At 45.9% G+C, this 24,298-nt stretch overlaps 2 protein-coding genes across 4 annotated transcripts; both read left to right on the plus strand.

The window, feature by feature from the left end:
• Nucleotides 1-34: 34 nt before the first annotated feature.
• NIPAL3 (NIPA like domain containing 3) lies at nucleotides 35-9,949 on the plus strand. The gene is made up of 12 exons (XM_058856476.1): nucleotides 35-132; nucleotides 974-1,347; nucleotides 2,920-2,988; nucleotides 3,076-3,247; nucleotides 3,342-3,401; nucleotides 3,959-4,104; nucleotides 4,728-4,824; nucleotides 5,867-6,002; nucleotides 6,584-6,672; nucleotides 7,334-7,397; nucleotides 8,327-8,421; nucleotides 8,889-9,949. The coding sequence occupies exons 2-12, from the start codon at nucleotides 1,249-1,251 to the stop codon at nucleotides 9,086-9,088; spliced, it is 1,227 nt and encodes a 408-aa protein (XP_058712459.1). The 5' UTR covers nucleotides 35-132; nucleotides 974-1,248; the 3' UTR covers nucleotides 9,089-9,949.
• Nucleotides 9,950-15,020: 5,071 nt separating this feature from the next.
• Nucleotides 15,021-23,807, plus strand: RCAN3 (RCAN family member 3). Of its 3 annotated transcripts, XM_058856657.1 has the most exons (7): nucleotides 15,021-15,285; nucleotides 16,190-16,227; nucleotides 17,147-17,228; nucleotides 18,051-18,296; nucleotides 20,213-20,386; nucleotides 20,866-21,037; nucleotides 21,775-23,807. In XM_058856657.1, exons 4-7 carry the CDS (start codon nucleotides 18,102-18,104, stop codon nucleotides 21,981-21,983), a joined length of 750 nt encoding a protein of 249 aa, XP_058712640.1. In that variant the 5' UTR covers nucleotides 15,021-15,285; nucleotides 16,190-16,227; nucleotides 17,147-17,228; nucleotides 18,051-18,101; the 3' UTR covers nucleotides 21,984-23,807. The 3 variants fall into 3 exon arrangements, with proteins under 3 accessions (XP_058712640.1, XP_058712639.1, XP_058712638.1); XM_058856656.1 differs by lacking the exon at nucleotides 17,147-17,228 and having other exon boundaries at nucleotides 18,054-18,296; XM_058856655.1 differs by lacking the exons at nucleotides 16,190-16,227; nucleotides 17,147-17,228 and having other exon boundaries at nucleotides 18,054-18,296.
• The last annotated feature ends 491 nt before the right edge of the window (nucleotides 23,808-24,298 follow it).

Genomic DNA, 24,298 nt, shown 5'->3' on the forward strand with positions numbered 1-24,298 from the left:
CCAGCTTTGTGTCTGGCATTTGATTGACAGCGCTGGAGACCAATCGGATGCGCCGGGCAGGAAGCGGCCTCGGCGCTCGCCCGGGACCCGGAGTTGGAGGCCGGGGCCGGGCCGGGGCCAGCGGCGGGGCCGGTGAGCGGCGGGACCCCCCCGAGGGGAGGGGAGGGACAGGAGCGGGGCAGGAGAGGAGCCGGAGCACCGCAGGGTTTGGTGTGAGCACCGTGTCCCGGCCCGGCGGTGTGCGGGGGCTCTGCGCTGCCCGGGCAGGGCTCGCTCACGATGCGAGGGGGATTTGCTGCCCCATCCCCTCACAAACGGGAGTTTCTTCCCGTTCCTGGCTGCTGTGCTGGGGCTGCCCAGGGGAGGCTGCCGGGCAGGACGGGTCCCGGGGCGGCGGGGGTGAGCAGGGGCAGGGCGGGGGGGCTCGGGCTGGGGATGCTGAGCTCTCCCCTTGCCCTGGGCCCTGGCACGGTCCCACCTGATCCCCCTCTGACAGGGCCCGGCTGCTGCTCCTGCTCCCCCCTGGGCTCCCTGGCGCTGCACGGAGCTCGTGTGGTGCTTTCCAGACCAGTTTGGCTGTGAGCAATCCGTGCTGCAGGCTGGCAGGGATTCCCCTGCCTTGACCTGTGCTTGCTGTCATGCCCAGCACGTGGGGATGGATGGGGTGACTCACGGAGCTGGTCCCGAGATGAAAAGCAGAGCTTGGAGGACTTGAGAGCCTTTGTGATGCTGTTAAATGCCAGCTGAGTGTGTCACCCCTGAGGCTCAGCCAGCTCACAAGAGCTTGTAAAGCAAAGTCTCTCTGAGTTTGTGTCCAAGGCTTTCTAAGAAGACATTTAAAATCTGCTTTCCTGTTCTGTGGGCAGCTGTTTGATTCCAGGGGCATTTCTGTGGCCTGTCCTTCATTGCAGGTTTTGGACCACTGATTTACTTGATCTGATTCTTTGATTTTTATTTCTTTTTTTCCCTTTAGATTCATCTTGAAGGAATAGAATTCTGCTGCTTCGCTGGCTGGAAACAGTGGCTCATCCACCCTCCCTCGTGCCTGCAGTGCCCACCCTGAGACAGGGCAGGGGAAGGGAAGCAGCAGGACTCGTTTGTGCTTCCCTGGACTTGCCCAAGGGAACAGGATGGATGGCAGTGAGCTGTACCAAAAGTTGATTCCTGCAGGGTCCAAGTCTCTTTTTTAAAGAGAACTTCCAGCATCAAGAAGGCTGAAAAGTAAAAAAAAAAACCCAACAAACCAAAATGGAAGGAGGCAACAGCCCCAGTCTGCAGCTTCAGCAGCTCCCGTTGGCCACAGCAGCAGTTTCTGTGCAGCCACACACAGACTCCTTCTCCTACAAGGTCAGTTTCCATCCCCAGAAGGCTCTGATTATTGGAATGAGCTGATAACGATGCTGCTTTGGGGTTATTTTCTGCAGAAAGGGCTCTGTCTTTGTGTTCAGCCATTCCTGGGGTGTGTCCAGTGCACAGTGAGAACAAGAGAGAAATTCTGTGTCTGCAGAGCGGAGGAGCTGGAGGAAGGAGTGGCAGTGGGAAGGGGTGGAGGTGTTTGGGTGCAGTGATTCTGACAGGTGCCTTTTCATCCTAAGCCATGCAGCAGTAACAGAGCAGAGAGGTTGTGGTTTGCTCTGTGTTCAGGTGTTTGAGTTGCAGAGACTGCAGCTGGGTGGGACATGGGGCTGTAATTCCTCCTTGTTCTCTAGCTGGGAACAGATAAATTCCCTCTGAATCCCAAATTCTGAAGGTGCTCAGAAAATCTCAGCAAAAAGAGCTTTTCTCTTTTTTTTTTTCCTTTGCAACCACAGTCCTGGGCCATTGTGGAAGTTGACCCAAGTGCTGTTGACCCGAGGCTGTCACAGCCCAGAGAACTCTGTGGTCACACAGTGACATCCTCCTGCCACCTTCTCTCTCTGTCCTGGGAACCTCTCTCAGGTGCTTTTGAGTGAAGCTGTTTGGGTGAATCTTATTCTTGTGCATTCTGATAAAGAGGTTTTTGTTCTGCTGCTGAGAATTTGAAATCTGGAAGTTCTTCTGTGTACAAGAAAATCAAGATTAGTCCATTTATTCATATTCACATCTGAGTGTGAGTTGGGTTATCCCAAATCCATCCAAGTAAGGACTGTGCTGAAGGAACAGTGCTAATGACATTTAATGAGATTTAGGCAGTTTTGGGAGCACCCAAATGTTCAGTGGCCTCAGGCTCTTCCTTCAGTCCTCCTCTACATCTCCTTTGTGACTCAGCCTGCTTTGCATCCTTGCTTTATTTTGAATTCCACCTTTAGAGCGTGAGAATTGTTGCTGAGCTGTGAATGCCAGTGCAGAAGAGCTTTGGAACTGGCTGAGAGCTGTCAGCAGTTCCCTGTGACTTTGGGAATAGCTGGTTTATACAAAAAACAGATCAAAATCTGTGATAATTGGGCTCCCTCATCACATGGCCTGAATTAGTGACTGAACCAGCAGAGGTCACAAGTGGAGAAGAGCAAAATAATTGTGAAGCAGAGGTTCCTGGTCCATTCTCTGTCAAATTCCAGGGTAATAAAATCCTCATAAATGAGTTTTTCAAAGGGAAGAATGAGTGATGGTGTGGGGTTTTTTTAGCCTTATCTTCCTTTTCTCTGAGAAACTGCAAACAAATTGAAGCCTCTTGGAGAAAGTGGCTGTTGAGTCTTATCTTCCACCTGAGTTCACAGGTCTGGAGCACAGCCACAGCACTTATCAGTAGGAAGGGAGGAAGATAAACAGGTTTTATTGACAGGTGGGTGTTGGACAGGATGACCTTTAAAGGTCCCTTCCAACCCAGGCTATTCCCTGATTTAGGAATGGTTTTAAAAGTCTGCTCTCCTCCAGAGTGTGCAAACCCCTCTGAGTTCCTTGGCCAAATTGAATAATTGTGTGTTCCATTTGTTTTTCCAGGAGAACTTGATTGGGGCACTTCTGGCTATTTTTGGACATCTTGTCAGCAGCATTGCCCTCAACCTCCAGGTGAATGCCCTGAAGCAAACACTCACCCTGCACTGAAACAAACCATCGAACATGACAAAGCTGCTTTATTTCTGTTTTCTTGCCTAGAAATACAGCCACATCAGGCTGGCAGGCTCCAAAGACCCCCGGGCCTACTTCAGAACCAAGACCTGGTGGAGTGGATTTCTGCTGCTGGTGCTGGGAGAACTGGGAGTGTTTTCCTCCTACGCCTTTGCTCCTCTCTCACTGATTGTGCCCCTCAGTGCAGTGTCTGTTGTGGGTAAGGAGGAAAGAGCCTGAGTGTGTTCCAGTGGGAGATTCCTGACTCCAGAATTCACTGTTTCTCTCTTTTTTTTTTTTTTTTTTCTCCATAGCTAGTGCAATCATAGGAATTATATTTATTAAAGAAAAATGGAAGCCCAAGGAATTTTTGAGTAAGTTCCACAGTTTCTTTTCATTTTTCCTCTGTGTTTACAATTCACACACAGCACAGCCCCTCAGGAATTATAATTACAGGGATGGCAAGGTCTCATTAGCACCTCTTGAATGAAATGTGTCATCTCATCCACTGTTTATTACAAATGGATTTTTTTTTTCTCTTGATTTGTGCCAAATCCCCTGAACCTCGCAGAATTTAGAAACAAGCAGAAGTTGCAGCCCTGATTCTGAAACAGCACAGGCACAAGGGAATGAGCTGAATTCCTTAAACATGGAGGTGTTTGCAGAAGTGGGAAAAGGGCAATGCCAGGCAGGATCAGCCCCAGACACAGATCTTGTAGCTTCATTTATTTAGCACCTGGTTCCAACTTTACCACACCCCCAGTGCCCCTGGTGGCTGCACAATTTTGGAGGTGGGGCAGAAAGGGCATGCAGGAATCCCCCAGAGGAACATCCACCATGGAACTGATGGTCCTGTGGGATTAATTCATTAATTCTTTGCATCCCAGTCCCTCATTAACCCTGTCCTCTCCTGTTCCTGTACCTGCCCAAGGGCGCTATGTGCTGTCCTTCGTAGGCTGTGGCCTGGCAGTTGTTGGCACTTACCTGCTGGTGACATTTGGACCCAACAGCCACGAGAAGATGACAGCAGAAAACATCACCAGGCATTTAGTGAGCTGGCCATTCCTGCTCTACATGGTGAGGGGCCATGGAGGGTGGGGTGGTTTTCTGCTGGGGGGACTTTGATTTCCAGCATTATTTTTCCTTCTGGTTGCTACCAATGTTCCTTGTGTGCTCTCATGAGCCTGGGACAGCTTTTCCAGGTGTCAGACACATGCTCAGCTCTTTTTGTTTCTCTGAATTCTGTAGGATTAAATGTCTGTGACTGAAAATTTACTGAATCTGGGCTTTTTCCACAGTGATTTTCTCTGGACCCGCAAATCTCTCATTGAAAATCCCATGAACAAAAAAAATTTGTGTTTTAATGAAGATAATCTTGGGCATTGCCCCAGGATCACTTGTGGAAGCTCAGTGCAGAAAGCAGACTGAGATCTCTCCTGATATTCAGTCAGCACTATTTGATCAGCTGCTTTACCATAAATCTAACACCAAAAATCCCCCGTGTTTCCTGTTCTGCAAGAAGCTGCTGAATATCTCCTCTAACTGGAATCTAAATTGATGCTGAATTTGGTCTATAATTGTGTGGGATCCCCAGTTCTCTTTGATTTGCCCTATTCTAATATTTGATTGGCTCAAAATCTCATTTACTGCCAACCCCATGTGCTCTGCATCTCTAACATTCTCATTTTTCTCTTCTGTAGCTTGTGGAGATCATTGTTTTCTGTCTGCTCCTGTATTTTTACAAGGAGAGAAATGCAAACTACATTGTCATTATTCTCCTGCTGGTGGCTTTGCTGGGTAAGTTGATATGAACTTTTTAAGATCTTCAAACAGTAAATTGAGGAATCTCTGGCATGCAGGGGGTTATACTGATTTAATTAATGCAATGAAATGCACTAATTTTCTCCAGAAATATTCCTGAAGCTGATGTTTGGCATCTTTGCAAACAAACTTTGAACAATTAAGGCTTATTCCCATCAGAAAAATAATCTGCCATGCACAGAAAGTGCTGGTTTATTTATTAATGTTCTTAATTTTAATCTGGGCACACAAAGGGTGGCATTCAGTGCGTAAGGAGGGCTGAGCCAGTGAGTGAGGGAGAGGATTTGACCTACAAGAATTGCCTTAGCTCTGTTAAGATTTGCTGTGTGGTTAAAGAAATGAGGACTCCTCTGCCACCCCAGTTTGTCCCTGTGAAACTCAGTCCCTGATGATTCTGCTGTCCCACAGTGGGATCCTGCAGTGACTTTGTATTTACACATTCAGGTTTTTTTTTTTAAATAGAAACTGTAATCAATTAAACTTTTAAAAGGATGAGTAACAGCAAGTCAGCCATGCTGAAATTTGTGTCACAACCCTCAGTTTTTGCTGTTTATGCACCTTCAGTTCTTTTCTTTTACTCTTTTTTTGGTTTTTTGAGCTGTTTGGGGCTGGATTTCAGTGGTGCCATGAATTACAAAGCAACTGCCCTAATTCTGAATGGCCCAACTTTCAAGAAAGGAAAGCTATTCCTGATTCTTGTTCTGGAGACTTCCTTGGCTTTATTAACCAAACCAAATGGGAACCTGTATCCTCCCATCATGTAACTGCACAACACTCTTTAAACACTGCCAACACCAGTAAATGCTCCCAGTTCTGGAGCCATTGATGGAGAAGGCTTCAGTGATTTATTGCAGGTTGCTGTGGTGGGTTTGTGGGGAATAAAACGGGCAGAGCTGGTGGCAAACAGACATTTTACATTCCTTGTTTGGCCTGGCAGGAGGAGGGTGGAGTTTTTGGGGTGCTGGGGTTGTTTGCAGCTCCTGCAGCTGCCCCAGCTGAGTGTGTGGTGCCCCCCCAGGTTCCATGACCGTGGTGACAGTGAAGGCCGTGGCTGGGATGATCCTGGTGTCCATCCAGGGGACCCTGCAGCTGGACTCCCCCATCTTCTACATCATGTTGGTGTGCATGATTGCCACAGCCATCTACCAGGCCACGTAAGGACTCCTCTCTTTGTCTGGAATTGTGTGGGGTGTGGGTCAGGAGCTGTTTGTTACCATGCCAAAAATACCTATTAAATATCAGAGAATTATCCATTCTTTCCTGTGATCTGTCCCAGGAGCCTTGGTGGTCTTTGCTTTTCCACTGCCAGGTGGTTTTATACCACCAATCAAGTATTTGCCAAACAGTTTTAGTACTGAAATGGTGGCTAATCAAATGCAGAATCTGTGCACTGGCTAAAATCAAAGTGCAGGATCAGTGTTGTTGATAATGGGTCTATTTTTAGGGTTTTTTTTTTTCCCTTTTGTACTTGCAATAACATAAAAACCTGGCAGCAGCATGGATAAAAGGCTCTTAAAATATGAGGGACACTCTGGCCCTGAGGTTGGGGCAGTGATTTCGGTGCAGCCACAAACATCCCTCTTTCTGTCCTTTTTATTCATTCCAAGGCTTGCTGCTGGTGCTGCTCAGTGAGAAAAAGAATGAATTTCCTTAAATTTCTGCATCACTTTTGAAAGGTGTTTCCAAAAAAAGGATCCTTCCCAATCAGCCCCTGTTGCCTGTGATTGTGTTGCAGGTTTTTAGCTCAAGCCTCCCAGCTCTATGACTCAGCTCAGATCTCCAGCATTGGCTACATCCTATCCACCACAGCAGCAATCTCAGCAGGTAACTGCACAAACCTTTCTAAAAACATTCCAAAAGATTTTGGAAAATAATTCCCCTGAATTATTTTACTCAGCAATATGATGACTTCTTTTTTTCTTCCTTTCTAATAATGTGAACTATCCCATTAGACTGTTAAAATTTTCTTTTCAGTGCTGGCATTTTGTTTAAAGTGCAGGGGAATTTATGTTTGAGACTGTTTCTCATTCAATGTGTTCTTAGATGTGCAGGTAAAATGTTTCCTTGTTATTTATTTTTTACTTTATTTTCTTTACATTGAAAATGTAAAGAGCAGGAGGCAGAACATGTGTCCTGCTGCCACCCAGGACACTTCTAGAGATTGGAGCTGCTTGTTGTTGCTTGGGGTCAAGAGTTTGCATCTTTTTGTAGTTAAATCCAATTTGTTTCATCATTCCAAAATAGTCCCTCTTGTTTATGCTGCACAGGTTCACTTGCATGTCTGTTAGTGACACCAGCAGAACTATTTTGGTAGTGAAACTCAAAGAGATTTGTCAATAATTTGTGTTAAAATAGAAATCAGGACACCTATTTTAAGATCATTAAATAAACAAAGGTGCTGGCTATAAAAATAGGGATCCTGGCTGATGTGGGTTCTGGCTGAAGGTGGAATTGGGAAGATTTAATGAATTATTTCCTTTTCAAGGAGCAACTTTTTACCTGGACTTCATGGGTGAAGATGTTCTCCACATTTGTATGTTTGCACTGGGGTAAGTGCTCCAGGTCTCCTTGACAGAAAACTGTTGCTTCATGTGACTCAAATTTTAAAAATACAAATCTGTTTTAAAAATACCTCTCTGTTGGAGAGACAAACTATTTTGGAGAAGAGAACAGGCTGAAAGCATTTTCTCTGTCAGAGCAGAGTGGCCCTTAGAGCTCAGTGTTGTGTTTGGAAAAAATCATGTAACCCTCAGTAATGCACAATTACACAACAATTAATCACTAAATCCTGGGGATCAGCTTGGGTGCTGAGCATATGGCTTGGTTTTCAGGCTGCCTGCTCATGAATCTGGAAGAATTGTAAAATAACCCAAAGAAACCCTCTCTAGGAACCTCATTTCAGATTTTGTACCTTCCCTGAACTGTGTCTGACTTCTGGAGTTTTTAGAGCATGGAGAAGATCTGATCAGTAAAACATTTCCTGTGTAATTCAGTGTTTTGGTGTAATTAGCTCTCCATAATCAGGGGACATTCTCAAATGGCTTTTAGATAAGTACAGAAAAAAAAAACCCAAACAATTGGGAGATCATTGTTCTGAACTGCACCTTGCTCTGTAACAATCCAGACCCATGGCTGTTGGTGTGTTTACAGGGAGCCTTGGAAAGGTCAGGCTGATAAATCCTGGAATTCTATCAAAGCAAAACCAAATGTTGCCATGCTTCCTTTCCCCTGCAGTTAGTCAAGGTTAATTAATTAATTAACATCAAAACTTTTCCCTGTGTTTGATAGAGAAAAGGTGAAGTTGTGCTGGTTGCTGGGGGTGTTCCAGTGCTGCTCAAGGTGGGCTCAGCTTGGGCAGTGCCCTGGAATTGTGACTTGGCAGTGCTCGAACTGCAGGTCTGAATTCTGTATGGAGCAACATGGAATATTCCGTGCTCTCCCTTGCCAGGGATCTCTCTGATCCTTTCTCCTCCCTCAGGTGCCTCATAGCATTCCTGGGAGTCTTCCTGATCACCAGGAATAGGAAGAAGCCTGTCCCCTTTGAGCCCTACATCTCAATGGATGCCATGCCAGGTAACCAAAGTCCAGGGCTTCATCACTCTGTTAAAGACCTGGGCTGCAGAGGGAGGGCTCAGCTTCTGGCTCTGGACAGGATTGGGTGGATCAGGCAGTTGTTATCTGGGAACATGAGCTGGTTTGAGCATGTGCTTGGGATTGGGCTCAGCCCAGCAGGAAGAACTGAGTTTTGGGGATGGCTCAGAAGGGAGGTAGAAGAGCAGAAATTTCCTTTGGGAAGCACAGCTAAGCTCTCTGGTGAGCTGTATGAAAGATCTGCAGTGCTTGGTGGATAACTGAGAGCCATCCCTCATTCACTTGGAGCTTATTTCTCCATCAGCTGCTCCAGTGCTGAGCACAAACCCATCCTGTCTTTGATTTAACACCCTCAGAGCTGATGAGCCTCAGGGACCCCTCATTTCCTGGCTGAACAGAGAGCAGGAAAAATGCACTTTTGTCTTTAATCTGTTCCTCTGCTCTTGCAGGCATGCAAAACATGCACGACAAAGGGATTGCAGTGCAGCCTGACCTCAAAGCCTCTTTCTCCTACGGTGCCCTGGAGAACAACGACAGCATGCCAGAAATCTACACTCCAGCCACGCTGCCCATCGTGCAGGAGCAGCACGGACCCAAGGGAGTCTCTGCCCCTCCCTACAGGGTGCTGGAGCACAGCAAGAAGGAGTGAGAGACCTTCAAGGACTGATGGGAGTCCTCAGGAGTCTGACCTTTATTTATTCACCTGTTCAAACAGAACCAAGCATAAAGCCGACCTTGAGAAGAGTTTCGAGTCTCCAGCTGAACTTTCCAGGCTGATTATTAAAATAAACAACTCTTTCTAGTTGGGAAGTTGAAAGCACTTGGCAGGAAGCAGATCCCAGCTCTGCATGGAATTCTGCTGGCTGGGAGTGTGGAATGATGGAATGGTGAGTGCAGCACTGTGGAACTGATAAGAGAGGAGATGCTGTGGAGGAGAAGTGACTGTGCAGTTTTCAGCCCTGCTGAGAGTGGGTTTATCTCCAGACAAGTTTTCAGGAGCTGCTCACACAGAGAGGAGGACAGGATTTAATCTTTCATTTACAGGGACTGTGACAGATTTCCAGGAAGGCTCTAAATCCTGGTGTGACCACAGAGCTCCCCTGACATGGCAATAAATGGAATTGTTTTGAAGCACCAACACTGGAATTTGCTGTGTCTTTAGAGCAGCAGAACTGGTGAGAGTGAACACTTTATCCCCTCAAACCACAAATTTTGGGCACTTCTTTTCTGCTGTTGAACATAAGCACTGAGGATGGGGGTTGTTTTTAGAGCACCACTGGATTATATGGCTTAGAACAAAGATTATTTGCCAGTTCTGATTTCATAGCAGAAGCTTCAAGTTGGATTAAATGGTGCAGAGGGAGCACTGTAAAGGATGAGGATGAGGAGAAATGAGAATGATGTGACTGTATCTGGTGGGGAATTTATGTAATTTTGGACAAAATCTAAATTCTTTATCATGTTTATTTATTTTCTTTCTGATTGAGGCAGGATTTCCAACTTTAGTGGTCCCAGCTACTTAAAGGTGATGAAGTTCCTTAGTTCAAAAGCTCAGTTCAGGTGATGTAAGCTGGGATCCTCTCCCTAGTATTTTTCTTTTAAAAAAAGGAAAAACAATACTTGTCTACTATTGTGGATGACCTGAGGAGAGAAGTTGCACAGCCCAGCACTCACTGAGGCCTGTGAGGATAATAGAGCTTTGTGTACTTTGATATTTATCTTTCCAGCTTCCAGGAGATGGCCAGGAGCTGATACTGAGGGAGAATGGACACAGGGGGGGAGAGTGGGGAACTGTCAAGAGATGAGGACAAAGTACAACATTCACTGATTATCCTGACACTTTGATACCACTGGCTGCTCTAAAGTTGGGGTTTTTTTTCTGGGAAACTGAATTTTAAGTCCACTCAGTGTAGCTTGGGCTGTCTGCACAGTAGAATTTCCAGGACTCTGGAACTTTATTTGAAAGGAACAGTGCTCGTGTTCTGTGTATTTTTAAGTGATTCCCCAAATACCAGGGAGTTTGGGATTATCTGAGATTTGGAACAGTGTCTTTCTGCATTTATTTATTTTAATTTTTATTTGTTAAATTGACTCATGGCCAGTTTCTGTTCCCACTGCCAGACATTCCCAACAACTCCCCTGACCTCTACATGATTATTCCAGGTTCTTGTTGTTGTAAATGACAACAGAACTGTTCCTTTGCATTTGGTTGCTTTGCCAGCTCTGCAGATTGATTCAATCTGGGCATATTTTGGATTGCTTTAGAATTTTTGTGCAGCTTAGAAAAATAACCTTCTCCCTGCACAGGGGAGGTGCCCTGGGGCTGTACCCAGATTTCTTCACCAGCTGGGCACAATTCAGATCTTATCAGTGGCATCCCCTGCACTGGAACTTAGGGAACCTCAAGAAATATCAGCTTTCCTTTCACCCTCAATACTTTAGTTGTGATTAAGCAAGATATGGATGTTAATGGGCTCCTGCTGCCAGAGCATTCATCTTGCTGGGGTGCAGTGACACTGATTTACTGCCTTTGGATGTGGTCATCGACTGTTGGTGAATTTATGGGCAGCAGTTGTTCACTAACAATGCAGAATGAAGCAGTGCAGGAAGGCTGAATGGGAATGCTGCCTTTCCTTATCTCTTCCCATTTAATCAACCTGTTCTGACCTATTGGTTCTGCAGGCACAGAACAGTCTGAAAACAAGCTGTGCTACCCCACACTCTTGTTCCATGGCAGTATTCTGTGTGGTTAATTAGGTGAATTAATAAAATAATTCATCAGAAGGGTCTAAACGTTTGTCTGCTGGCATCCAGATCAGGATGGTCCTGTGTGTGACAGTGCAGTGGTCCCAGTTCTCTGCAGGGTTTAAACCCAGCAGGTGACTGGAGCCCAGACTTGGCAGCCATAAATGCCTGCTTTGGGTTTTCCTCCTCAGCACAGGCCCTGCCATCCTGAGAGATGTGCCAGGGGATGGTGAGGTGGCTGTGCCTCCCTTGCAGGCTGCTCTCTGGCCTGGTTCAGGGGTGCTTTTGCTGCAAACTCCCCAGTTCTCCTGAGCCTGAGCCCAATTCCTGACCTTGCTGCCTGCACAGAGCCCTCAGGTGTCAGCCCTTCTCTGAGTGAAACTGCCCCCAATCACAAGCTGAGCTTTTGTGTTATTGTGTGGGTTTGGCCCTTTCTTTGCAAACATTCTAAAGGCAAGTCTTGCTCCAAATCTTTACATAACCATGTTTTATTTACACAGTCCCTGTGTGCTCAAATAATTCTACTTAATAATGACAGTTCCCTTTACCTGCAGCCACAGGGAAATCTCTCTTTGTTTGCTTCTTGAAACTTCCTGCCAGAGGCCTCCACTGGAGGTGGTGTCTGTTTCTACAGCACATAAATCACAATATTTCTGATTATTGTGCCACAGCAGTGGAGCCTGGGGTGTTCCTTGGGCCATGGGCCTCAGCTCCATGATTGATGTAGGGGTAGGACTGAGGGACTGCACCTCACTCATTCCTTTTTTTTTGCTGCTGCTGTTTAACACTGGAATCCTAAAATGGGGTTGGTTTTGTTTGTTGTTTTGTTTTATGCACTTCCCTCTTTCTTACTTTTTCTCCCAATCTTCTAAAAATGGTATTTTGTGCTCTTCAGTATGAGAAAAGGCATGAACAGGGCCCAGAGAAACCAAGGATCTTGTTTAAACTTGACTGTAGGAGTTCTGTGCTCCTTCTGACACTTTCAGGAGTGAATTAAACTCTTCACCTCCCTTCTGGTCCAGAGAAGCTGAAATAGGAAGGGTTTTGCACCCTCACACTGAGCTTTTCACAGAATATTTGTTAGTCTGAGGTGACAATGGCCATGCTTGGAATTGCAGCAAATATTTACAGCTGAGCAGCACAGGAAGGTTTAGAGGAGTCCTGTGCCACATTCCAGGGTGAAAAATTATTTAAGTGTTGTACAGCAGACTCTGATCAGTGAATGTCAACATTGCAGGGCTCATGCAGGACCCTTGCATCCCCAGATTCCAAATGGGAAGGGTTTCTCAGCACCAGGAGCTGTTCCAGCTCCTTGGATTCATCCCCTGGGTTCTTTACCCAGTGTGAACTGACATCTCTTGCCTCCACCCTGTGTGGCTTCTCGATGCACCAGAGCACTTAAAACATCCTCAGTGTGTATTTTCTGTGTAACCTAACTCTGTGGAGCACAGCTGAATGTATAAAATGATCTGCCTACAATGTTCTCCTGTTCACCTTAAAATGTGTAAATAAATCAAGCTTTACACTCTTGCACTATAAACAATTGCTTCATTTTTCACAGGCAATGTTGCATGTCTGTTTAATTCTATTTGTCTTTCAGGCAAGACAAATGAAACCAAACTTTGAATAAAAGATTGTGGTAAAACATATGGAATTCTGGCTTGCTCCATGCTTCTGGTAGAGCTCTAATTGACCAAAAAATGTCTTGGGAGAAGTTAAGACAGATTTAGTTGACTAAAGTGTGTATTAAAAGAGTTCTGTCTGTTTTTAACAAGATGCTTGTAAGTGAAATGCAGATTGTTACAGTATTACTAAAATGCTCCCAGTTTCACAGGAGTCTCCACATATTTGGGGTCAGTTGTAGGAATTGTGCAATTTACTTTTAAAACTTCATTTTACAGGGCTTTGAAAAAAATATTCAGCATTACATATTTTGAAGAGCTTGAAATTGCAATCCAGAGAAGGGGGGGGGGGGACACAAACTGAAAATCATTGTATTTTTGGTGGCCTGACTAGTGCTGGTTTTTTACTGAAATTGAGCTTTTCTGAGACATCTGAGCCCTCTGCTAATAGCTGGGAATGCTCTGCTGTGGGAGGTGTCATCCCTCAGCCACAGTGCACCGTGTCTGGGATGCAGGACTGCACTAAGAGACACAGAAAAGCAGCAATTGAGCTTAATCGACTGCTTGCCAACCTAATTAACACCTTCCAGATGGATTTACAGTCCATGGAGAGAAGCAGAGGACCCTCAGGATACTTTAAATGTATCTCTTGGGGTCCCAAACCACAAAAGGAGAAAAGACAAAAAAGCCAAAGGGCAGCCTCGGTGCTGGAGCTGCACTTCACTGAATCCCTGGATTCCCCAGCTCCCAGAATTTCTGATCAATGTGGTAGTACTTTAACATCCACCATTCAAGGCTTAGTGGGTTATATTACAAGTGTTTTAAGTGCTGATACAAAGATGTGCCACTGATGTCAGGAGTGTTACAGGAATGCTACAAACGAGGTGTTATTGCCAGAGACAGAGTGTTTAAAATGGCACTGAAATAGACACAAATGTTGGAGTTAGAGGTATTAAAGCAGAATCTATTGTTGGCCAGGGAGGAAAATGTGGTATTGGATCGATAAAGCAGGAGATTGCAGCAAGGGAGGGCTGAGGATGGAGGGTAACCTGTTACCACCTGAATTTGCACTGCATCTAAACAGCAGAATCCCTTGACCTGGACAGGGGAGACTGATCTTACCTTCCTAGAGATCTGCTGGGCTTTTTTTCTTATGAGGGAAAGGTAGACAAATCACCTGGTAGAGAAGCTCAGCATCTCTGCCTGTTTCTGAAATTTAAAAGAAAATTATTTCAGCCACAGAATTTTCACTACTTATATCACAAACCCACGCTGTCTTCTGTCTTTCCAAGTGAGGACAAAGCTGTTGAACTCAATGTTCGTGTCAGTGAAATTTAATAGTTTTGTGTGGGGTTTTTTTTGTGAAAAACCAAAGAAAGGATGTTGGTTTGTGTTTTCTTTAGCAGTAAATGTGCACAGGCACCGATGTATCACCCAGCTCAGATGATGGCTGGCTGAAACCATCTCATGGCTGGATTAAGCTGTGATTTACTCTGAGGAGGACACGAACTGTCACTGTTCCCAGCTGGCAGGTGGCCGAGGCTGATGGCAGAGCCATCCTGATTAATGCCAGCACAGCAATCACGGAATCCCAGACTGGTTTGGGTGGGAAGGGACCTTAAAGCCCATCCAGTGCCACCCCAGCCATGGGCAGGGACATCTCCCACTGTCAAGGCTGACCTGGGACACTGCCAGGGCTGCTCTGGGCAGCTCCTTCCTCCACTAACCCCTCGTCCGGAAGCTGCTCCGAGGGCGATTTGCAGCATTTTAAAATAAATTCTCATCGCTCTGAGCTCAGTCATTCCCACAGTGACCGTGGGGCTCCCACCGCCTCTCCAGGGCTGGATCAGTGCCATACAAACAGCTCCGCAAGTGTCCCCAGAGCGCTTTTGAGGCGCCTGAAACGCCCCGGGGGAGGCGGCGGCGGGGCCGGGACCGCGCGGCCCCTCAGGGGACCCGACCCGCGGGGCGCGCCCGCCGCGACCCCTCAGCGGAGCCGGGGCATGCGCAGAGCCCCCCACTCCCTCCCGCCTTCCCTCCCTCCCTCTCTCATCCCCTCCTTTCCCTCATCCCTCCCTCCCTCTCTCATCCCCTCCTTTCCCTCTCTCCATCCGGGTCACCGACCCCCCTCACACCCTCCCTCAGCTCCCGGAGGAGCCGCGGGGGGGGCGGGGGAGGGGGGGGACGCGCGCGCAGGCGCGTTCCCGCCGCCGCCCCGCCCCGGGAGCCGCGGGCGCTGCGCGCTCCCGCCGCCCCACACGGACACCGCGCGCTCCCGCCGCCCCACACGGACACCGCGCGCTCCCGCCGCCCCACACGGACGCCGCGCGCTCCCGCCGCCCCACACGGACGCCGCGCGCTCCCGCCGCCCCACACGGACGCCGCGCGCTCCCGCCGCCCCACACGGACAGCGCGCGCTCCCGCCGCCCCACACGGACGCCGCGCGCTCCCGCCGCCCCTCAGGCACAGCGGTCCTCAGGTGAGCTGAGACGCGGCCCCGCCGGCGGGGCAGGGCCGTGGCTACGGGCGGGGAAGTTGTTTTCATCCTCTTTCAGGGCGGAGATCGAGGGTTTGGGGTTTTGAATTAAAGAATATTCGCAGCCAAGGATCCGGCCCCGCCCCGGGTTTGTCCCGCCAGGGCAGCTCCGTGGGGTCTGCGGGATCGGCCGCAGGGTTTGGAATCGTGGAATGGTTTGGGTGGGAAGGCTTAAAGCTCATCCGTGGCAGGGCCACTTCCACTGTCCCAAATTGCTCCCAGCCCGGTCCAGCCTGGCCTTGGGCACTGCCAGGGATCCAGGGACAGCCCCAGCTGCTCTGGGCACCCTGTGCCAGCGCCTCCCCATCCTCCCAGGGAAGAATTTTTTTCCTGTGCGCTCCCTATCAGAGCAGATCGAACTGTTCCTGTGGAAATTGCCACGCCGTTTCCAGTCCTTGCATTCCTTGAGAGATGGGATGTGACTGTGAATGAGCTGCTGGTCCACAGGATGCCAAGGAAAACTCCCCGGTGCTGCCTGTGCCGGTGAAGAGCTACAGCTCCCCACGGCAGAAGCTGCTTTGCTTTCATTTCAGATGATTTTCAGCTTTCTGAGAACTTGGGGAGTTTGTTTAGAAGCATTTCCCTGTTAGCTGGTATTTAAATGATAAGCAGGTATTAATGCTCAAAAGAAAGGACTTAGTGAAAGGTCTGATCCCAGTGCCTTTAGTTCTTGGGCTCCTTTAAATTGTGCTGTTTAATATGAAATCTGTGATGGAGCAAGTGATCCAATAGTTTGCTAATAAGTATTGCAATGAAATTGCTTATAATTTTATTGCTGTTATTACTATGATAAGAATAAGCTGATTGTAATAAATAACTAAGATTTGCATATCTCCATTCATATCAGACAATTTATAAATAGGAATCTCTCACCTTTCCAAGAAGGTAAGTGAAGAAATTCCCTTTTTGCTGAAGCAGAGCAGTTTGGCTGTTGCACTGATAATCACATTCCTGTACCTGTCAAGTTTATCATGTCCTTTTTCTGATTTTGATGCTTTCTAATAATTGCACAGTAAATAGTTCTACCCAGTCTGTTCAAATAACACTTCTGGCAGGGCTGTTTCTCACACTACTTCTTAATTAATATTCATACATGAGTCTCACCTGTCTCATCCTGATGTCAGGGGGCTGTTGGAGATTTTTGCCTTGCTCTGTATTCAGGTGTTTTGAATTGATTTGGGTGAAGTAATGAAAAATCAGTTATCTGAGGAAAGAAAAAATAGAATTAACCATGTAGGTATATGATTAAAAAGGACAGAACTATGATGAAATCTTAATTTTAAAATACAATATAATTGCAGTAGTTTCTATAGCCCAGTGCTCTCTGCAGGAGCACTCTGTGCTGAGCTGTCACACCTGGATTTGGTTTAATGTCACTGCTGCCCTGACTTTGTTTTGCAGTGAGGCTCAGACAGCCTCACTTGACCAAATTTCGAGTTGCTCTGTGTGTTCCTCACTCTGTGTTTGATTCACCATTCATTCAAGCATTTGAGTTTACTTTCCAAACTCTCCTTTTCTTCTGCCAGTGTTGCTCTGTCCTTGTTGGAGGTCTCCCCGTTCTTTGGGCTGTTGGAAGAGCAGGTGTTGGGAGCAGTGTTTGTGGTTGGGTGCTTTGATCCCTCAGGAATGTGGGATCAGGACCAGGGCCAAGGCTGGAATGTTGCTCCAGAGCGTGGCTGGACGTGGGTGTCTGTCCTGCTGCTGTTTGGATGAGCCCAGATCTCCTCAGAGCCAGATGGTGCCTTTTGTTTTCACCATTTTGGTGCATTTTTGTTCCTTTTTTTTCCCTCCTTGTATGAATCAGCAAGAACTGAGATTTCCACCAGCTGCCTGTTTTCCCAGATTTCCATCCTTCCTGCCGTGCTGGGCAGCAGAGCTGAGATCCCCAGATGTGTGCATGGGTTTGGGATGGCGTGACTTGGGCACTCACTGTCATTAACCCAGTTAATCCCCCCTCATTAGGCAAATATTCAAATGAGATCATTGCCAATGACACATCATGTATTTACTTGCCTTTTTTTTAGTGTTGTGTCACAAATTATCACTCTTTCCAAACCCAGGTCTGGTGCAGTTACTGTTTTTTTCTCTCAACACACGGCAGTGTGATAACCTCAGGAGTTTTGCAGGGGAAGGTCCACTCCAGTAAAATCTTTTTTATTTCTATTTAGTCTCTTGCTTCTTTGCATTTTTTTGTCTTCCTTGATGTGTCTACTCCTGTCTGTAGGTACTCTTACCTATGGGAAAGGTGTAGAAGAAGGACATTTATTTACATCAGGAGGTTTCAGATTTTGGTTGGTTTGGAGAGATGATTTAACTTTGTCCACGTGCTCTCATTGATGAAATAAAGTTATTTTTTCAGATACCAGAGGACTGCTCTGATTAGCCAGGAAATGGTTTTAATGATTAAACAAGAAATTGTTGCTCAGTGTGAAGTGTGCCATGCAGAAGAGCTTCTAGAACAGTGCTGTCATTTTGGATTCCTGTCAGAATAAAGAGAGGCGAAATTGCAGTTTCTTGATGGGGTGACTTTATCTTCCTTTTGATGGAACAGCAGAGTCCTCCCTCCATCCTCAGCAGGAGGACGTGGTGCTGCTGATTCGTGGGGGACAGAACGAATTTCATGTTGGTTCCTGTTGTTCTTTGTGAATTTTAACAGTGGGAGCAGGAAGATGTGGTATCCTGACATTTGGGTTTGGATTTTTGGCTGGCAGGGCCCTGTTGGAAGCTGGCACCTGAGCAGGAGCTGCTGGGGGGGAAGGATGCTCAGGGATTCCATGAAGTCCTGGAGTGACAGCCAGTCAGACCTGTACAGCAGCGACCAGGAGGAGGAGGAACAGATGATTTTTGGTGAAAATGAAGAGGATTTGGAAGAGATGATGGATTTAAGTGACTTGCCTACCTCACTCTTCGCTTGCAGTGTTCACGAGGCCGTGTTCGAGGTACAGGAGGAGAAGGTAAGGAGGAAGGAGCCTGAGGTGTTCTCAGTGTTCTATTGAATATTTTTGTCCAGATTTTCAGTGTATTAATGCACATTATAACTGAGGGAAAAACCCAACCCAGAGTATTTTCCTGGGAAGCTCAGAGCAGTTACCCAAGGCAGATAATACCACACTTCTCTGGCCTTGGAAACTGTTAATAAAGAATAATGCTGCTCCAGTGAAAAGCTCTTCTGATTATTATTTTTTTTCTCTTTAGCCAAACATCATGATACAACATCCAAAGGCAGATTTAAATAAAATCTGAAGTTTTAAAAAAATTATTATTAAATTGGTAAAAATTAAAAATAAAATCTGCCAACATCAATATTTTATTTCAAGGCAAGGATCCTGTTATAAGAGTGATAAAACGATGAAATTTGCAGGATTTGTGTTGAACACCTTGAAAGTGGCTTATGAAGACCTTGTCATAAAGTAAATTTTATCTGGCCTGTTAGCATTTTATTCAGTCAAATCTTAATTCCATTTGCTTCCAAGAGCATCAGGAATAATGAGTTCCATTACATGAAAGAATTCCCTCATTGTCCTTGCATCCCAGGTGTGTCCAGGGAGATGTGGCAGCATTTTGGTTTGAACTCATTAAAGAATTTGGCCTTTCACATTGCACCTGGAAGTGTTTTATCCAGTTTAGTTCAAAGAGCAGAAGGTGAGAAATGCAGACAGGGTAAAAGAACATCTTGTTTCATTCTCAGATATTCCCTTTGTGGGGGGAATGGCAGGACTGGAACATCCTCACTCTTCTCTGCTGCAGGGTTGAGCCACTCAGTTGCAATTCTGTGTTTGTCAGGTACAAAATTTGGCCTTTGTGCAGCAGGAAGAGGTTTTGTGATTTAATAAGGACCCTGATGTTTTGTGGGTTGGAGAAAATGGTGCAAAAAAACATTATTTGTGTTAAAGCAAACATGGGCATCATCTGAAGAGTTTCTTCAGTGCTGTTTAACTGAACCTGTCATTGTTTTAATAACCATTATCAGGATTTTTGGGAGAGATCTGAGTCTGTTTGAGTCAGACAAATTAACTGTGGTCCCTGGAAAGAGATTTTCATTGAGGATTCCTCTTCTGCCTATTGGCTTATGTAGATCACTGAATAAGAGAATATTATCAGAACTTAGTAACTAAAACTGCAAAGAGATTTCTTGGAGACTTCTCATCCATGGATTTAAATCTGACTTTTTACAGTGGATGAAAATGTACACCAGGAGATTTCCTGCAGCATTTACATGTGGGAAAAAAAAAATCTGTAAATGAGGCGGATCAGAGAGCTGGTAAATTAATTGAATTTCATAATTGAAAATTATTAATTTGGTTTCAGAACTATGAAATTGATTTTTATGCCAACGCAATTACCAGTCTTTAAAGAACTTGAGGATAAGATTTCATGTTCAATAAACCATGGATATTTTCTCAGTTTTTTTGGTTTTGTGTTTACTGTGGAAGAGACAAAAATCTTGTATTCTCTTACTCATGCTGATAATTTTGACATTTTCCTTACATAATCAATACTTTGGTTTATCTAATGCAAAAAGTACCTGATTTGCAGAGTATTTCTGTAGACCCTTGATGAAAATCGTGTGCAAGTACCAGTATTTCTGGAGACCTGCACCTCTGAGCAGCTCTCACTAGGTGGCACTTTGTGTATTCAGAGTTTTTGGGCTCCTTCACATCGGTTTGCTCTTGGAATTCAGAGTAACCAGTGAGACAAAGCTGTGCTGCCCTGAGTGTGGATTTACAGGCAGGGAGGGAGGCGTGGAATGTTCAGGTTGAGGTGATTCAGGAAACGGATGAGATTTGGGAGAGAAGAATAAAGGAAAATATTTTTTCACAGAGTGAGAATGTTCATTTTGCATCTGGAGAATGTTTGTGCTTCTCTCCAGGAAAGGTTTGAAGCACTTTTCAGAGTCTACGATGAGCAGGTGACGTTCCAGCTGTTCAAAAGCTTCAGGAGGGTGAGGATAAACTTCAGCAACCCCGAGGCAGCAGCACGAGCTCGGATAGAGCTGCACGAGACTGAGTTCAGCGGGAAGAAGCTGAAGCTTTACTTTGCACAGGTACAGTGGGACACAGAGATCTTGTACCTCTGTCTCTGTTTCTTTATTCCTCCTTTGCCCATGAGCTTCATTTGGGGTAAATATCTGAAATCACCTCACTCTTCTGCACTGAGCTGTGTCAAAATTTTAGGGCACAGTTTTTTTGTTCATCTTGAGCTGAGATTGGTTGGGACAGACTCTGTGCAGTGACCAAACCACCTTCCCCCAGACACACAGAGGGCCTGGAACTAAATTAGTGGGTCCCAAAGTCTCTTTCTGAGAGGTGCTTTGTCCCTGTTGCAGTGGCACAGGTCTCCCACAGCAGCCCCTGCACAAGTTCTGAGCTGCAGCAGCTCCCTGAGGTGTTGGACAAGAGCTGAACTAGTTTTGATTTTAAAGTCAGGCTGAATTAAGTGCAGCACATGGATGTGCGTTAGTGGGGAAATACACCAAATAAAAAAGGAATATTTGTGCTTTGTGTCTCCTGGCTTTGCCTGCAGGTGCAGGTGTCCAGTGAAATCGGGGACAAGTCCTACCTCCTTCCTCCACAACCTGTGAAACAGTTCCTGATTTCCCCCCCTGCCTCTCCCCCAGTGGGATGGAAACAGAGTGAAGATGCAACTCCTCTGATCAATTATGACCTGCTCTGTGCTGTCTCCAAGCTGGGGCCAGGTAGGGAATTTACCTGCCTTTGTTTGGTATTTCCCTTCAAAAGTGGTTATTGAGGGAGTTTATCTACTTGTCCTTTTTTATGAGAAGAAACTGAGTCTCTCTTATGTGATGTTTCTTGTGGGAAATGATCCATCACTTAATTATTTGATTGAAAGTGTAGCACAGGACTGGACTGTGAGGGAGTGGCTCCATCACACCCATATATTGAATTTTGTCAGAGCCTTGGGATTAAGGAACAATCTCAGTCTCTCAGATGAGCAGCTCCAGCTATTAAGGATGTCTGGAAGCCAATAGGGACTTTTTGGTTTTAATCATCAACTTCTTTCTAAGTCTTCCTGTAGTGTTTGCTTTCTGTGAAAAGCAGGAAATGGGGAGGCTTGATGTGCTCAAATGCTTTTGTAGCTTTTAATTTACAGATGTCACAGAAATATACAGTACAAATGATGTCACTTAGAAATGTGTTTGCTGCTTGTGTTCTGATGTCTTCCTGGGAGTTTTTTACATCTCTCCCTTCCTCTAAATGTCATTTAAAAGATTGAATGTATTCAAAATGTGCTTAACTGCTACAGGGACTGTTTTAAGGCATTTCAGAGGCTTGGTGAAGAGTGGATGTTGAGCACATTAAAGATGGGAATTAATGATTATTTGGCTGTGTTGTTGAAGTTATTAAGGGGTTTTTGAACTAAATGCTTTTCCTGGGGGGTGTTTTTAACCTGCCTCTTGCTGGCTGCTCTCAGGGGAGAAGTACGAGCTGCACGCAGGGACAGACTCCACCCCCAGCGTGGTTGTGCACGTGTGTGAGAGTGAGACGGAGGAGGAGGAGGAGATCAAGAACCCCAAACAGAAGATCCTGCAGACGCGGCGCCCAGACCCGCCCCCCACTATCCTGAGTGACTCCAAAGCCTTCGAGTGTGCCCTGGAGGTGGGGGGGACAATGCCCTGCTAGAGCTGAGCTGCTCCACGTGGTACCGACACCAGGCACCCGGCGCTGTGTTGCTGTCTGTGCTGCTGCTATAGGTCACAACAGATCTGACTTGTAGTTGTCGCTCATGTTCAAGATTTTGGATGCCAATGCTCTGAAAAGCACTTTAATTTTAGGGACTAGTCCCCCTCGAGTGTAGCAAATCCACCTGACTTGAAATAGTGACAATTAGGGAGTCTGGCTGTGTTTTGGTTTTTACGATGTCGCCCTTTGCTCTCTGTTGTACAGTGTGATGTTCCAAGTGCTGAAATAATCTCCTCCTGTCACGAGTGGGTTCCAGCAAGTTCCTTGTACAGCAGTTAAAAGCTGATCTGTCCAACAGCTTCCAGTTAATCTAGTGTTAAACACAAGTGAAATGCACTCTCTTTGCTCAGATTCCTTGCCAGCTGAGGTGTTAACCTTTGCTTTTCTCAGAAATACCAGGTGTGTGTTTGTAGTTTGACATGAGGCACAAATACACAGAGGAGCTGAATTCAGGGGGGGTTGGTGACTACAGGGAGGAGAACACCAGAGGAAGAACCTCAGAGTCTATCACCAACACTCCTGCTCTGCTGTCTGTGGTGGTGCACTGACACCTAATTAGGAGTTAATTACAGTGGTAGAGTGAAATATGGATCCAGCTGTTGAGTGTGTTGTGTCTGATCCTCTCTGACAATCTGGGGCTTTTTGTTCCTCTCCAGTCCTTAGGACGGCCTCCACATCTGAATAAATCCAGTGACTGTTAGGTCCTGGCAGGAGCTAAAACATCCACGGGTTAATTGTTAACTTCTCCAGTCTGTTTTGTATTTTCAAAGACAATCAGTTGCCTGGCTTAGCCAGTTTTTATGCAGTTTCAGCCCTTGTTTGCTGTTTTTCATGAAGACTTTTTCTGTGTGGCTTCCTGTGTGTCTGACAGAGCATCTGCTGCTTCTGAGACCAGGATGCATCTTTTAGAATACAGATCTTTGATTTTGTGATCTTGTGTTAAGTGTTTTAGTAGGAGGAAAATATGCCTTGGTATAACAACACCTGCTCCTGTGCTTTTATGCTATTTTATAGCCAAACTTTTTTAGTCTAGACAGATTCTTCTTTTTTTCTATTTAAAAAGATAAAATGATTTGTGAACAAACCAGGCTACTGATGTTCCTGTGTAGAAATCATTCTGAAATTCAGATTTTTCAGGTTCATTTCAGTGTGTTTCAGTTGTACCTGACGTGCTTCTTGAACTTCCAGAAGTGTTTTCACTTGACTGACAGCAGGGGGAAAAGGAATGGGCAGGGATTCTCATGGATGTGGAGGTTTTCAACTCTGTTGTGCCTGCTCAGGATCCCTCCTGCCACCAGCTTCAAAGTGGGATCCTGCAGGCAAATCCTTGCTCCAGAGGCAGGAATAGGACAGAGTAAAAAGGTAGGGAAATGGGGTTTGTCCATCACAGGTTTGATATTTATGTTTCTCTTCAGGTATTGAAATCACTCCAAGTCCAGCTTCACTGTCTCACTGTTCCATGGAATTAAAATTAAGGTTAAAAACCCAACAAAAACCTGTGTTATCCAGCAGGCTTGTGGATTTTTGAAATTCCAGAAATCTGGGTTGGATTCTCTGTGGTGTTTCTGTTTTTTAAATTATTTCATTTCTACCCCAGTGTAGAAGTTGCTGTAAGTAGGAGTAAGTGGAAAACCTTCAGAAACAGTTTTATAAGGAGAATCGAGTGTGATGTTGTTGATGTATAAATGTGTAAAATGTGGAACAACATTCCAGCACTTTCCATTGTGTAAAGACACTTCAAATAAAACAAAGCAGTGCCATTCACACTTGGGATCTGAACTGTGTTCCATGCTGGACAGGGTGGATATTGAGATTTTTAATGGTGATGAACACTGCTGAGTGTTCCCATGGGCAGATGGGATGGGGACTCTGTGCCTCAGAGCTGGGGGTGGGCAGGGACCCACGGGAGGGATTTGGGATCCTTGCAGGGACCACTGAGGGGGAGGAAGGAGCCAAACAGAGGCTTCAAAGCTTTAATGAAGCCATTGATCAATATCAGAAGTGATTCTGCTCCACTCCAGGGTGACAGCCTGCCTTGGCAAATGAAGCTGGAGTTTGCTTTATTCCCTCCACACCATGATTCAGTACCCCCCACCAAAAGCTGTTTCTCTAATCACTGACCTGCTGGGAAGGGCTGTTTTTAGCAGCAAGCTTGCACAGAAGCACCAACTCAGCCCTTTCTGAGCTTGCACTTTGTATAAATAAACACACCAAATTCCTTTAAAATGTTCTCCTTGAGCAGCAGCTGAAACATG

This window comes from Poecile atricapillus, chromosome 24 (genome assembly GCF_030490865.1).
Source record: "Poecile atricapillus isolate bPoeAtr1 chromosome 24, bPoeAtr1.hap1, whole genome shotgun sequence".
NCBI classification, from domain to species: domain Eukaryota; kingdom Metazoa; phylum Chordata; class Aves; order Passeriformes; family Paridae; genus Poecile; species Poecile atricapillus.